The 16,177-nt window shown below is 39.1% G+C and overlaps 1 protein-coding gene across 1 annotated transcript; it reads left to right on the top strand.

The window, feature by feature from the left end:
* Window positions 1–3,619: 3,619 nt before the first annotated feature.
* On the top strand, window positions 3,620–15,670 carry Socs16D (Suppressor of Cytokine Signaling at 16D). Its single transcript, XM_071590289.1, has 6 exons — window positions 3,620–3,654; window positions 4,255–4,468; window positions 4,555–6,318; window positions 10,114–10,282; window positions 12,996–13,194; window positions 15,412–15,670. The coding sequence occupies exons 2-6, from the start codon at window positions 4,337–4,339 to the stop codon at window positions 15,668–15,670; spliced, it is 2,523 nt and encodes an 840-aa protein (XP_071446390.1). The 5' UTR covers window positions 3,620–3,654; window positions 4,255–4,336.
* Window positions 15,671–16,177: the final 507 nt, after the last annotated feature.

Raw genomic sequence — 16,177 nt, 5'->3', positions numbered from 1 at the left:
ATATTTCTTATAAGTCACAAATGATTTTTCTATCCATCAGCTGTTCATAAATCTTGACAAGGCTCTGGTATAGGCTGCATGAGGTAGCAAGCAAAGATGACATGGGTCAAACAGAAGAGTTCTGCATTTACTCTGGGGGAGGTACTTACATTGGTAATTTTAACTGAAATTTTTATTACTGGTCACCTATTAAGGCACTAACAACTAACCTTGAAAGCTACCTTAGTGCCAACAAGTCACCATCAAGAGGTGGTAATGAGTGAATGGTATCATTGTCATTCAAGTTTTAGATAGAGAACATTGACTATTTCACGGAAAATCATGTGCTCATTACTAGTGGCCAAGCACCTCTGCACATCACATTGTTCTGAAAACCAACAACATGTTTACAAGATATCATTCTAAACAAAGGTATAGAAACTGAGAAGTGGTAAATTTATACTCTGCTTGCTCTTGATTTTCTATTGTACCTAGGACTCGTTTCATTTCACATTTGTGACTTTATCCTACCATTGACTAAATACACTGAGAATTTTAAAGGTAAAACATATTTGGTTAAAGAATTAACTCTTTTGAAGATGAATAATTTTAGGACTAGTTGATTTTATAGCGATGGACATGTTATTTCTTATAGTAATGGAAAAGTTAAAATTCTACATAACTGGAAACATGAAATATTTATTTTTCAAAGCACTTATCTACTAACTCACAATGAGGCTTGCAGGTGATGTTCTGTGGAAGGTATTCCATCAGTTGTTGGTTCACAGCTGTGCTATAGATTGCAAGCAAAGATTACATGAGTCAAACAGGCAATGACAATGGATAAATAAAGCATTCTACAAAACATACCTTTCAGAAACGACCCTAAATGTATAAGTCATCAGTCACCAATGAGCAAAGTACCTGGTATTATGCAGATTTGACAAGTGAGTGGAGACAGGAGTAAGCATAAAATTTTCCTTCATGTGGGTCAATATTGACTTGCATCATCGACATCCAACCAAAATTTTTACTTTTGTCTGAGGATTTAAACCACTTGTAAACCAAAGATATCTTGCCAATACAAGGGTTCATCAGTAAAAATAGGCTGCACTATTTTGATGCTTTTATTGCTTGACATACCTATGCTCCACATGAAGGAAAAATGATGAAATTACATTTGCATAGTTCAAACAATTTTCTTTCCAAAATAACTGCATATTTTTCACTGCTACATGACTTAAGACAGGTTTCTTCAATGACACCCTATTTACTGTCCCATGATTGTCTTTGAGGAATGATGCTTCGTTATTTTTCAAGACTTACCAATCAGTGGCACCACTGATACAAAGCCTATGGTAGCTATTTGTCTTAAAGCAATTCTGAATTCTGCTTTTCAAAATAATTATTTAAGCGTATAAACTGCCTCCAGGCACCATAAGTGAAGTAAAGGTCAATGTATATGAATTTATAATTTTCTATGAGATATGAGAATAAGTTATTTATTTGCCTTGATGGAACTTTTTCTGCCATTAAAAACCAAATCAGTTTTTAAGAATTTCAAAATGAAGAAGGCAAGGAGCATTTTATCTCCTCAAGAAATAAATGAAACTTCTCAGTAGTTGGCTTAAATGATTATTAATTTTTAGTATCTCACTCACAACAATTAGAGAAAAATCCTTTTTTTAAGGAATTGTAATAATAGAATCATTAAATTAATGGCTGTATGCCATTCACACTTATTTATAAACTGGTTCAGTGCTTTGTGCAAATGTACTCGAAATAGTTAGTTGAATATGATTTTTAGACCATTACTGCAGGGGGTAAGGGTTTTCAACTTTGGATTTTTACAACAGGTGCATTTATGCTGAAATAAAAAGAGAAAACCGAATCCCTAAGAAATATATGGGTACTGTTCCTAAACTACAATGAAAAATTAATAATATGGTTATTCACAATAACTATATTTTTCTGGTGAAGCCAAACTCCCTCTAAAACAATATTCTACGAAATGCCTAAGCATTTAGGTTTCAAAATAATCATAAAATGGAAAATATTTGAAAAAACCTAGAAAATTTAACTGGATTTCACCAACTTAAATTATCATCAGATCCTTCATAGCAGTTCTAACATCCAACCTGATCAAATTTATCCTTATTAGATTGTATGCATTTAAAATTGACAATTATAATTCTTATTCCAATAAAAACTCTTAGTTGCTAACTAAAGAAGTTATAACTTCTGAGAAAATTACTCATCAGCGCTGTAACACTTTTGATGAAAACGTTTCTTAAGCTCATTTGCTCATGGCCTGATTCTCACAAAATTATCGAGTACACATGCGATTTAATATTAAATAAGCCAGTAAAAATGTCATAAGCTAAAAATGTGTATTAATGCATATGCTCCAAGTATACTGTTCACATTTGAAAATACTTAAATTTTTATTTTAGGAAGAAAAACCACAAATGGCATTCCCCAAGAAGGTAAGTTTTGAGATTTCATATACTTAGAAATAAATTTACTGTGACTTGCTAGAAATGGAAAATCTATTAAAAAAGAAAATTATTTCAAATCAGTGAACAGGCAAACTTCATGAGCCACTTTTCAGAGTGCTCTATCAATAATAAATTGTGCACACATTCTGTACAGTGTTCAGAAACATGTTCTTCTTCAACTTCTATTTTTATTATTAGCTCGCATGAATACCTGGCTTTTTAACATCAATGCTGAAACATATTTGTCCATGGGCATTATGAATATTCTAAATTTAATTAAATACTGTTCCTTGTAAATACCTTCCGACTTGTTAGGTTAAATAGTGACAAATAAATTCGTAGGGTAACCATGAGTGATGCATAGTACTGCCCGATTCGCGACGGGTTAAACCGAATCCACCTCATTTTTGATCCCGTGTTAATTTTTCATATTGATTGTTCAAGTTTATAACTACCTGAATGTATTTAATCTGATTGCCTACTCAACCCTCTTTTATTTACAATTTAAAAATGTTGTATCCTAGGAAATCATTGATGATAAGCCTTTTTGGACACATTTTTGCCATAAACATTATGTCACCATCATATAATTCTCGCTGCTAATACCTTTAACGAACGGGAATGGCGGTGCAAACAGTAGAAGAACTGCGAAACGGCTGTAATTGAAAGGCAGCAATGAATTCTAAACTATACAAAAATATCCTTCCTTGTAGTATACCAGTTAAAGAGATGCTTATAGCTTCCAACAGGAAAAACACACAACACTTGCATGAATATTTTACATTCCCCGTTCTAATTCCCCAACAAATACAACATTAATGCAAAACATCAGTTTCTTAATTTCACTACACCCAACCTTAATAACATTAGTAACTACGAAACTTAGGTGTTTAAGATTTTAAGAATTAAAATGACGTTCTATTTTCATTGTAATCCATGGGACACAAGTTTATGGGTCCTTGAGGTTATTTGAGAATTAAAGGCATATTTTAAGCCATTACAACTCAGTCAATCCTACAAAATATTGAAAACCCAGGAGAAAACAAAACTTCATACAGCGCCGACATTACGCGGGACGTTAGTCCCACATTACGGGTTTCAACTTTTTCAGAACGGACGGATGGGTAGGTGGGGTAGGTAGGGTAGAATGCAAATGCAGTCAACATGGCGAGAATAGGTATGTAATGCGGACTGAAATAATTTAAAATACCTGTTTGAATTCGCAAACGAAGTTTTGGATACAGTCATATTCAATTTTTAATCCGATTCCTTTGTACGATACACTGTTTAGTAATTTTTAAATGCTGTTTGTAACATGGTTGTAGTCAGTGGCCAGGGGGTCCTGGAGATAACAAGTGTTTTGACAAACTTTCTAGTCTTTGGTCATTCAGAATGAAAATAATGGATAATTCTGGTCGCACAGGAAAATAATTCACCATTTTGTTATTTTTTTCGGGCAACTTAATAATCGTTATCGTTCTTGAGGTTTCGTGTGCATGTTTTTTTGAATTTCCAAACGCTTAAATAAACCTATCGTGTTTTTTCATGCTTTTGCATAATATTTGTAGCGTAACTTCTATTATAAACAATAAACCAGTTTTTATGGCGTTTGGAATGTTACCATTATTAAAGAAAGTGAATTTCTAATTACCATTAACTAATGTGCAGGTGAGGTGTTTTTGACGAACCTACGCCTTAAGTTTTACGTTCAAATTTCATTAGGAGAGTAACCATTCTCTTAAAACTGCTTTAATTCTATAAAAATATTTCTTTCTAGGGTTACATAGTCGGGGTCTTCATCAATATGTTCATGAATTGGATGCTGACCCTTAGGCAACTGGATGAAATGAAATTGGATTATGGAGTCACCACCTAGTGGGTCAACATGGTTAGAGGCCTTTCCAGCGAGTGATGACAGTGGGTTGCTGTTGACAAGTGGCTCCATTTCCAGTAGCAGTGGGGAAGGTTGCCATTGTACTTTGGCAATGGAGGTAATTACAATACTTAAAAACATTTCCATTCTCGAGTCGCCCACAAAATTAGCAATTACTAACTGAACTGGATTCTTTTATTGCAGTTACCAGATAGCGACGATGACGGCAAATCACTATCGCACGAAGGTTCCCTGGATTACTCGGATGGTATGAGCTGTGAAAACTTCAACACTCTGAAGAAAGGCCCTGGTTGGCCGGAATTTTATTCTTTCGAAAACGGCTGTGATGGGAAACTAGTTCCAATCGACCCTCCACCTGAATTCCAGGACAGCCCTCCTCTCTCCGAAGTGTACCAAACCGTCCCTACCAAGAACATTCTGGTCGGACAATGTCGATCGCTCACCGCCAAGTCCATCTCTAGGGTGAGCCCCGCTTCCGAGAGGCGATACATGGACAAGTTCTCCGGAAAACTGGTCGCCTCCATCCTTGCCGAAGCTCTATCCATATCCTGTAAGGTCACTTGGTCCATTCACTGCTCTCAAGACTGCCACCCCCTCGAGTGCGAACTCGGCAAATTCGGACAGCAGAGTGCCAGCAGCCCGAGGCTCTGCTGGACCCCCGAGTTGCCCCTCGTACCCCGCACCTGCCCCGGCTCCCGCGCCTCCCCTGCCTCACCCCTCTCCAGGGGCAGACCCTCGCCCCCGCCGCACCATCCCAGGAGGTCCGATTCGACCCCCGGCGAGATAGGAGACGTGTACAACGTGCCGTTCGACAGCGACGTCTACGCTGTGCCCGTGGACGTGGTCCGACCGTGCGTCGATGCCGGGGCTTCGACGGCCACCAGCCGCAAGGCGCCCTCCGCCCAACAGGCACAGACGACTCAGCCTCAGCCCCAGAGGCCGGGGAGGAGACACCTGCGGAAGCGGAGACGCCACCCTTCGACGGCTGGGGGCTCTCGTTCGGAGGCGACGGGCACCAGGGGCCGCTCCGGCGGGGGAGGCGGTGCAACGGCGACGGCGGCGCAGCAAGGCGGCGTTCAGGTGGAAGGCGTCGGCAAGAGGCACAGCGTACCGCAGACAGACCCACCCGCCCCCGCGAACGGCTCCTCCGGGTTGGGCGGGCGGTGTTGTCCCCCCGCGAGCACCTCTAGGCCGCCGACGTCGGGGCGGTCGAAGGGAAGCCACAGGGGGCCTTCGAACGAGGGCCGTTCCTCCGAGCCGATTCATATGACATTGCAGGAAGTGAGGCAGTACCTCAGGAACTTGTACTCCGGGGGCGGGTGCGGCAGGGTGCGTGGGAGGGGCGGTGGCGGGGGGGAGGAGGAGGGGGAGGGAGAGGAAGGGAAAAGCAGTGGGGGCAGGCATAAGGGGGGAGGGGTCGCACCAGCGGCGCCGTCGTCGTCTGCAACTATGGTAGGCAATGGGAAGGCCCCGATGCTGGCGTCGGAGGGGTCGAGTAGGGAGACCAGTGGGAGATCAAGTTCCTCTCGGCATGGAGGATTCTCTACCAACTTGCGGCAGACTCTCTGTTCCATCTTCCGGTTAAGGAGGGTCCCTGGGTCACCCGGGAGAAGGCATGCTACTACGTCGAGAAGGCCCATCCCCACACCCCCGGAGTCTGCCACCGCTTCCTCTGCGTTGGAGGACACATTGGAACAACAGACCCTGCTTCCTTCGGAGGTGCCCCCACCACCACCCCCATTCCCAGGGCGGGCCCTACCTCCATTGCCTCCCTCATCCTCACGGCCACCAGCACCCATCCCTGAAACAGCTGTGACCACCCCTCTCTCACCCACACTCGAGGGAGAGGGTGGGGCTGGCAGGGGTGAAGATGGTGCTGCAGGTGATCCACTGATCACCGAGGAGCCCAGTATGGATTTTGCTTCCAGCATTGAAAAGGTCAAAGATGTAAGTTTCGTTTTCAGTAACCCACTCAACCTTTCATGCTGAAAGTGGCAAGGGCAAATTGATTTAATTTCATAGTCCTTGAAATTGAAGATGATTGAAGTTCATATCTTCCAGAAAATGTAATATTACTTTTCTAAGATTGATTCAGATTTTTGTGTTGTACTGCTTCATGGTGAAATACTGGATCAATAGAAATTAATGCACTCAGCTCTATTTATTTTGATGCAGTATTGCAGTGTATTTTTTATTTCTGAGAAAATGATTATTATCAGCTCATTTAAAAGAGAAATTTATGGTGGGAGGATTAGACTGACAATGGATTTCCATATTCTAAAAAATCAACATGAAAACAGACCAAGTGGATACAATATTTCTTTGATCACTACAAAAACTTAAATCACCAAATCATAATGTAGCTGAAATTTGGGATAGAAGTATGCTCGGATAAAGCAAAAGGATTGAAGCATGTTGTTAGTGGTGTCATTTGAGTGAGTTGGAAGTGGGCACTCATACCAGTAGTACAGCATTCATCCCACCACATTTGAGCACAAACATTTGAGGTTCAATTTACCATGCAAGATAAAGAATTCCATTAAAATCCAACTTTTTTTGTCTACTTTATCATGAATCGAACAATCATTTATGTGCCTAGTTTCTCCGTCTCCACTTGAAGCATCTTTTAGTCTAGTTTGGTGCATTATGCAATATTTGATGATAGTGGATGATGTCAGGTGATACACTAGGGCTTTGGAGATAATAACAACTTCTGTCAAGTCCACTTGATAAAGGATCTTTTTAAAATTTCTGCAAATTGAAAGCATCGCAAGTACACTTCTTTCCCATTACTTGTTTCAGTGCTAAGTTGCATCACTTCCATGTTTGCTTTTTGATCATTCCACTTGAGATAAGTATTTTAAAGTCCATACTTGTCATACCATATGTCCTAGCTACTTGTAGCTAGGACATATACTTGTTCCAATATCTTGATCCCTTCTCAAAAATTAGATTCCTTCCAGCCTGCAAAATACCCATCTACATTGGCTGTTAGTGCTTTGTTTGCAGAGAATCTCAGTCCCCTGAGGAAGATTTTGAGCATGGGGAAGAGATGGAAATCTGATAGAGCCAAATAAGAAGGATGAGGCAACAATTCGTATCTTAGTTCACATTCATTTATTTTTGTATTTTTGCCATGGCAATGACAATTGTGTGTGGGCATGCATTATCTTGATGAAAGATGACTTTTTTCCTTGCTAAACCTGGCCTTTTTTCATGTATCTTTTGCTGTAGTTAGTCCAGGAGAATAGCATAGTATTGCCCAGTGGGAAGATAATCAATCTATCAGCAGAATCCTTTTCGCATCCTAGAAAACTGAAGCGATCACCTTTCCAGCTTATTGTATACCCATTTCTTTCTTTGGTGCTGGTGAATCAACGTTTCCACTACTTTGACTGCTGTTTTGTCTCTGGGTTATAGTAGTGAACCCAAATGTCATCTGTAATCACAAACCGGTGCAGAAAAATTTTTTGGTTGCTCTTAAAACAGGTCAAACATTGTTCGAAAGTTTCCATTCTAATGCATTTGTGATTCTGCATCATGAGTCGTGGCACCTATCTAGAAGATAATTTTCTCAGAGCAAATTCCACGGTTAAAATGTGATATGTCCATTCAGATGACATCCCTACAGCTTCAGCAATTTCTTGCACTTTCAGTCAGCGATCCTCCATGACTGCTTTTTTGCAATAATTTATGTGGTAGTGGCACATTTTGGACGACCACTACTTGGGTCATCATCTCAACTGTCCCGACCAAACTTAAATTCCTGTGTCCACTTGGCAATATTGGAATATGAAGGAGCAGAGTCCCCCAGTGTGTTCTGAAAGCTGGCCCAAATTTCCTTTGCTTTCATACCTTTTTTTAGGAAGTATTTAATCACTGCTCGAATCTCAATTTTTACCATCTTCACAAATCGCTACACAAGAACAGACACAGAGAGGCATCAGCCCCACAGAAATCTTCCCAGAGAACAGATGCATTACTTGTTTATTCATTTAAGATTACCTATTACTATATGGGAAACTTAATGCATTAGTACTGGCATCTAGTGGTGATTCTGAGTACCTTTCCAACTACCCTCGTACATGTATCTCCGTGACCTATAGGTTCTGCTGCAATTCCTCATTAAGCTCTACACTGATCTTTGATATGTTCGGCTCTCTGCCTTCTGTTTTGACCACCAGTTCTCTTCTTTTCACAAGAACCACCTTTGGTAATTCTTATATTTCTCTATGACTTGATATAATTTGTAGTTGCTCCAACATACCCATATTTAAACTCATCTCTTTACTTGTGGAGAATCTTTTGAGGAGCATTCTTTCTGGTGAAAAGTCATTGATGACGGAAATGATGTATTCATTACTTGTGCAAACATGATTCAATTATCTTAATGTGTACTTATCGTCCTTCATTGAAATCTTGGGCTGTGATGAACATTCCTATTCGAGCAGCGATCCTCAGCAATCCCTTCGATTCTTAATTCTCCATATCCTGTTTTTAATAATTGTCTGATTTAAATATGACACCTTTCACTACAATTTAATCCTATCTTCCACTACGCTGTCTTTATCTGTGCCCATTCTACATATTTGACCATAAGTATTCTACAACTCATTTAAAAAATCTTAATTGTTTTCTTTCTATAGGCTTTCCCGAAGCATACCCACATGCTTTCAATTCCTTTATTCCTCAGTAATTCATTGAGTGGTTGGCTGCAGTCCTCCATTCCACCAGATCCATTGTTAATTCTCTCTCTCTCTCTCAGTAATAGTCATTCTGCAAGATATCTATTATTATTTTGGTGTACCTATTTGTCTCTAGACAATCGTTTCCTTCTATTTTCTCTTCAAATATCCTCTCAACAAATTCATTATGTCTAAAGGTGTGACCAATTCTCTTCCATTCAATGCTCCTTATTGCTCTCTGCTTTTCTACTCTTCTGTGTACTTTCTCACTTTGTCAGTCCATTTCATCTTCAGTATTTGACTCCTGTGCCATTTTTAAGGCCTCTGTTCGTACCCGATATGTCATGTCATTGGTCCGGCTTTTGACCCACAGTGCCGTACTATTCTGCATGAACAGTTTCACTTACTACTCCCTATTTTGTAGTTCTATCTTCCTTGAGCGTACACTGCTTGCTATTAGTATTGTAATAGCTGATAGCAGGTTTTATGAGTTGGCCAATAGTGAAGCATGACTTGGGGCATGTTGGTAATATGCTGAACATATTGCAGGCATTGTAAAATGATAATCAACCAATTTATAATTCTAATCATGGAAATTGGTCTTTAGATTTAGTCAGAGGCATTGTGTTAAACTAGTTTCATTCTTAAGGAGTTAATTTAGTGTAACTATCTACTTGAGTCCTCTTTTTCCAAGGTCAAAGCCATGCAGCATTTCTCTATTTGCAAGAAATCATTTCAGGAAAGTTTTACAGTTTAGGTGTGCAAGTGGTAGTACTCATGAACAAGTCTTTGCTAACTCCCTATTAATAGATGATGTGATCTTCTTTTCATTGTATTTGCACCGAGCCTGTCAATTATAATCATAATTTGATTCACAGTGGCAGTGCTCTCTGCAAACATGTTTTTCCACTGTTTAATTCTGATTCAGTATAGGTTTTTTGTCTAAGTTTTATGAAAATGTAGTCTGTGGGTTTAATTTATTCTTATGTAATTAAGTTAATGAACGATGCTTCTGTGCTCAATTCAATAATGGCATTTTCTGTATTTTCCTTTTCAGTATGGTTGGTATTGGGGTCCCATTTCTGGCGAGGCAGCTGAGAAAATCCTCTCAAGTGAGCCAGATGGGTCATTTATTGTGCGTGACAGTAGTGATGACCATTACATTTTCTCATTGACTTTCAAATTAAATGGCTGTGTCCGTCATGTGAGAATCGAACATGATCAAGGTGAGCTATGGCATGTTGTAGTTAATGTAGCTTAGGGATAATCCAGGAAATTAAGGGTTTCACTCAGTACAGCGTCACTGAATAAAGGAAAGCACTGTTTTTATGAAAAAAGCCATGCTTTGAAAAGTATGTCTTGAGACATCTTTTAACATATTTTGATTGTATTCCGAGTGATGTGTTTGAGTTATGGATTTGTGTTTTTGTGAGCAATCTATTGCATATCTGTGCTATTCACCTGAAAGGCTTGATAGTCAATATCACCCATTCCTAGGGAAAACATTGTATCTCTTTCATTCACATTCAGATAGGCATTAATGAAGTTAGATATTTAACAGTGAATCAGTGAAACGGATATACTTTACACTTTTAGACTTCACTTTGTTTAATTGTTGGATGTAAAATTAAATTTTAATGTGGAATATAAATTTAAGTAAGTGGTACCAATAAATTCATAGTTTTTATTGTAATATTAGCTTCTTGGTGTAATTACTAGCCACCACACAACTTTATTTGACAACCATGCTTGATTATTTTGAGGTACTGTGCTATTTATTGAAAAATAAGATATTTTCTGTTTCTTTTTGAAAATACAGAGTTTCTGAGGCTACCATTGGCATTACTGAGATTTACTTTTTTTTATTGATTGTACTTAAATTTCAATTTATAACAATAAATTTGAAATTTGAAGAAAGCTATTTCTTCAACTTCTCCTATAACATTTTTAAATATTCCCATAAGCAATTATTTAAGTCATATCTGTGAATATCATTGACGTTGAAATTGATAAACTAAAAACATTTTTTGAGACAGATTTTTATCAAGCTATCCAAGATATCTTTATTTAATTTATGATCCACTATAATGCACTTATGCCACCAAATGTTTAATCATGGAACTTAAGTTTTGGAAAACTGTTAAAAATGCAGTTGAAATTTTTATCAAAGTAAAAATCAAATCAAAAAAAAAAAGTAAGTATCAGTAGATATTTTTTTCATTAATGATTCACCACTTCATAATTGATGTTGATTGTCTAAGTTCATCCTTAAACTGTCATGAATTTGCTGTCCTATCCTGATTATAAACAAAGGCACTAGGTCTTTGTATCAATTAATATAGATTGTTTGCATAATGAATTGCATGTAAAGGCAAATTATGTACGGTGCTGGTAATAGTAATTGATAGGTCCCTGGATTTTACCAATGCCTGTAGTCATTTTACTTTGCTCCCAGAATAATATTAAGCAATTATTTGATTTTTTTAAAAACAGATGCTTATATGCAGTTGCAAAATCTTGAAAAAATTTCAGATGAAGACGAGTGGCTTTACCTCAAAGACCTAGTTGACTTTGTCAGTCTGTGATAAATGTGTAAAAGCTGGGTGTTAAAATAGCATTAAAACATGGGTGCTCTTTCAGTGATCAAATCTTTGTAACAGACACATTAAGGTAGTGTTTGAGTGTCCAAAGGGTCTAAGTTGACACTAACACTCCAATGACAAGCTGTAGCCCAATATTGTGGACCGTTGACTATGGTCTTGAGTAAGATTCATGGGCAGAGGTGTACATAGACTAATGCCCCATATTCTGACTAAGGCTAAGTGGAATAGCTTAAAAATCATTGCTCATATAAAACATTTAAAATTCTCTCTTTTAAAACACTAGGTGTGCAAGCTATTTAAGTGAGAACATATTTCAAGAAAATTATAATAATTTTTTTAGTTAGTAGATTGTTGTGTTTGCAGGAGCCACAGTTCACATTAAATTGATTGGCTGGTTCAGTTCTTTGGTTCCCAGTTCTATAGGTTCTTGAGATAAGATCCAGAAGCAAAACAAAGTGTTGGATCCATAACTTAACTTACATTTATACTAAGTTTACTCACTTGCACTAAAACCTCATAAGGTTATACATTGTCCACTGCAGAGTTTCAAAGAACCCATGAAATGGTGTTAGATCAGTGTATTATACCATTTTGCCATTTATGTATAACTTTTTCTCATTTTGTCACAAATTGTAATCTTATGTAGATATGAATGTTTTTCATTTTCATTCAGCAATGAGGGTTCAAGTTTTTAATCAAGTTTTATGAAAAAGAGGGATGATAATACTGCCATTGATTACATCCTTATTATGCAAGTGTGTTCTTACAAGGTTTGTGTAAAAAGTATCAGGAAAAGTTTTGGAAAATGGATATATTTCAAAGATTGCTACAATGCCTCAGCATTCTTCAAAGTACATCCCTTGAGCATCGACACACTTTTTCCAGTGGTTTTTCCAGGACTGAAAGGCTCCTTGGTGCTTGGATTCCAAAAGATCCTTAAGGGTTTACTCAACAGTGGCCCACCAAAAGCATGATCTAGCCAGAATGAATGCTCACAGGCAATTGGCACATGTTGAAGGTCAGACCACCTAGCCTGCGCGGTGCGACATACAGTCACAACAGGAAAAAATTGTTCCTGATAATTTTTATACAAACCTTGTAGAACTATTGGCATAGGGAACTGGTACCAAGAACCATTCCACCATTGGAACAGGATGAAATGAAGCTGACCCATCAATAGATCAAATACTATGAAATCAATGATAATTTTTTTTAAGTTAATTTTGTACCACTTAATCAGTTTTAGTACCTAATAGCTAGTATTCCATGAATTTCATTCAGCCTCTTAATATTTCATGGCTCTTTTTAATTTTTTGTTCTCATCTTAATTCTTCAGGAAACTTCAGTTTTGGGAGCTGTACAAAGTTTAAAAGCCACACGATAGTTGACTTCATAGAGAATGCGGTGGAGCACTCTCGTAGTGGTCGCTATTTGTTTTTCCTCCACCGAAGGCCTGTGCTAGGTCCTATGAGGGTCCAGTTGCTGCACCCTGTGTCCCGATTCAAGCAAGTCCAGAGCCTCCAGCACATGTGCAGGTAAGTGTCAAGATGTTGATTGAGGCAGTGTTTTTTGCCATTGTTCACCTCACCCCATTCTTGTGCCACTTTAAGGAAAGAGTTGGGGGCAAATCAACTGTTGGGATTGAATGATTCATTATTTTTTCTTGCAATATTATTCACCGGTATATTTTAGATGTGCAATTCATATGCAGTCACACACATGAATTTCTGCCTGCATAAATGTGTTTTAATATAAAGCTATCTACTCAAGAGTAAGAGTTGATGATGGAGATAATTTTTTCATTTTTTTTTGTTGGTTATCTACCAATTTAAAATTGATTTTTGGATGGACATAGACTGTACACTCTTACATTTCTTACCATGACCCAACTAGAGAACTTGACGCAAACAACAGTAAACGGTTCTTCAATTCTGCATAAATTCCATCTCCCATCATTCTATCACAAATGCCTATCCCCTTCCTCCCCATAACACTCTTGCCTATTATCTTCCCTGTTAATATAGTCTTCTGCATTTTATCCCCAGTCAAAATGCTCTGTATTAAGCTTTTATGCCTTCTTTGGATCTCCCCCAACAGTAATCTCTCCTCCTCACCATGCCTGGTACTTTTTAAGTTGCTGTCCACATTTTATCTTTTCCATCCTTCTCCTCACTCAAATGTTAAAAGCATTTAATCTAGGTTATCATTTTGCTTTAAAATCCAAGAATATGATCCATATAAAATCATACTCCATGCCAAAGTTTTCCCTTGTCTTTTTGTAGCCTCCTTACTGAATGTCCCTGTCATTGATTCTCTCCTTCTTGTGAAGGCTTCTTTGCCTTATGCAATTCTTATATTCCTACCAGTGTGACCACCCTGTTCCAAGACACTTCCAAGATACATAAATTATTCTACCTGCTCTAGTTTTTGCCCTCTTGTTTTAATGTTTAACTTGTCCTCAAATCTAATAACCTTTGTTTTGCTTACAATGATTCATATCCACTGCTTATCACCCTGATTTTTCAGTGTGCTCAACCATGACTGTAACTTCTTAGCTGATGGGCTCACTAAGCTTGATCATCTGTAAACTTTAATTTTAGGCATTCCCCACCAACTTTCATTCATTCCTATCTCCAGTTCTTCCCATGGCTTTCTTCCCTTAACACAAAGAATAAAGTATAATGGATATCCCTGTCTCATTCCTCTTCCTAACACTACCCAACCTGACTCTCCATGTGGCACTTGTACCTTAGCAGTCGGAGACATGTAAGGGTTGTAGATAAATATCTTATGCCGCCAATCTAATCGTATTTTCTGCAATATGTTCATTAATGCTACCTGATTCACTCTATCAAATGCCTTTTTGACATCTAAGAAACATTCTGATTATAGTCTTCTTATCAATTAGTGACCTCATTACTGCTTTAGCATCACACATCCTTCTCCCGTTTCTAATACCAAACTGATCATTCTAAAGCGATCATTTGTCCTGCTGCTCATTTTCTTATTGATGATCCTGAGTACCACTATAGCTGTGTGCTAAATCAAACATATTGTTCAGTAGTCCTCATGTATGGCTGTATTTCCCTTTTTTAAAACTGGAACAGATCAGTAGTACTTGGTACTGTTCAGTAAGCTGCAGTTGAGTTGGTGGCATTTAGGGTCATGCATCCTCAAGAAAAGTGGTCAGTTATTTCCTCTTGGATTGTCTTGTAAAGCATAGGGTTCAATCAGGAGGGCCTTAAGGGAATTTTGTTGGGACTAGGAATGGAGACTGCTGGTGGCTCTTGAGTGATGCTCCTCATAAAGTAAAGTTTAGATCCAAGGGATTACATCCTTGAACCCTGGGCATTGGTTAGCATTAAGAATTTACCGGAATTTGGCATCCACTTAGTGAGGCCCAGGGTATAATGATGAGCTGGTGAATTCTACCAAAATGAATTTTGGCTGAGAAATCAACCTAGCAGGAAACTGGATGATTCATAGTTCAAATGTCTGCCTTTTTTCACTAGACAGATGGAGTTTAATTGAAGGTTTTATCAGGAAATGATCAAAAGTCAAACATAGATTATCGTGGGTATTCATGGTTGTCAATGATACAGAAGTTTATTCCAAGTTTGAATCATGTTTCAGCACCACTAGTCGACTTCATTATTCAAGAATGCTGCCTTTTGAGTGAACCAGATAGGCCTCATGTGTACCAATAACTGCCACTAATTCCCTCTCTCCCTCTTTTATCTTTCCTGCTAAAGGTTTGTGATCCTGAAGGTGGTGCGGCGTGACTTGATCCAAACTCTACCGCTGCCACGACGCATAATTGACTACCTCAGCACGCCCCACTACTACTCGGAGCAGACCTTGGAGGAGGAGCGAAGCGGGTCTTCAGGGGCTGGGAGTCCAGGGGGAGGGGCCAGGAGTGGTGGGAGCCTCCAGCCCACCCCACCCCCTCCGCCCCTTCTCCCACAGCCACTCCCACCCCCTCCAGCGGAGGATGAGACTCCACCCTCCTGAGGAATGCCGGCCCCGGACATGGTTCGGCTCCAGTGTGATGTCACTCTGGTTGTGGTGGCACAGCTACCGCTGTGGTACAGGGAACCGCACATTGTCCACACAACTCCCATCTTGGCATGAGCATTTGTGTATCATGCTCCTTGAGTTAATGGGCGTGCTAGGCACGAGAGATGGAGGAGAGGTCATCTCCTCCCTCCCTCTCCCCCAATAACCCCTTCTACTCTCCCCTCTTGCTCACGGGAGGATGGATAGACCCTGGGCATGCCTGCCTATCTGTGTCCAACCTTTCATGCCCACATCTTTCATTTACCCATCCCCATCTCTCCCCTACTAATGTCCAGGTCCCACAACCAACCTGAGCCATTTGAGAAGCTCTTTGCATTCCTTTTCCTAAAATTTTATTTTTACTTTATGTTCTGATACTGTTTACGAGAAAGGTAATCAGCAAAGAACATCAGAAACCATTTGATCTCATGAGGAAAGAAATTTTAGAGATGGTGTGTGGGC

The sequence above is a fragment of the Hetaerina americana genome, unplaced genomic scaffold, assembly GCF_022747635.1.
Source record: "Hetaerina americana unplaced genomic scaffold, ioHetAmer1.1.p SCAF_4, whole genome shotgun sequence".
NCBI lineage: Eukaryota > Metazoa > Arthropoda > Insecta > Odonata > Calopterygidae > Hetaerina > Hetaerina americana.
The sequence above is the reverse complement of the archived record's forward strand: the minus strand, read 5'-3'. Positions and strand labels throughout refer to the sequence as shown.

What these genes read in the sequence shown, in the direction of transcription:
- Socs16D (XM_071590289.1), top strand. Translation starts at nt 4,337, where the DNA reads ATGGAGTCACCACCTAGTGGGTCAACATGGTTAGAGGCCTTTCCAGCG. An exon ending in GCATTGAAAAGGTCAAAGAT is followed by an intron (nt 6,319 to 10,113) that starts GTAAGTTTCGTT and finishes TTTCCTTTTCAG; the next exon opens with TATGGTTGGTATTGGGGTCC. An exon ending in AGCCTCCAGCACATGTGCAG is followed by an intron (nt 13,195 to 15,411) that starts GTAAGTGTCAAG and finishes TTCCTGCTAAAG; the next exon opens with GTTTGTGATCCTGAAGGTGG.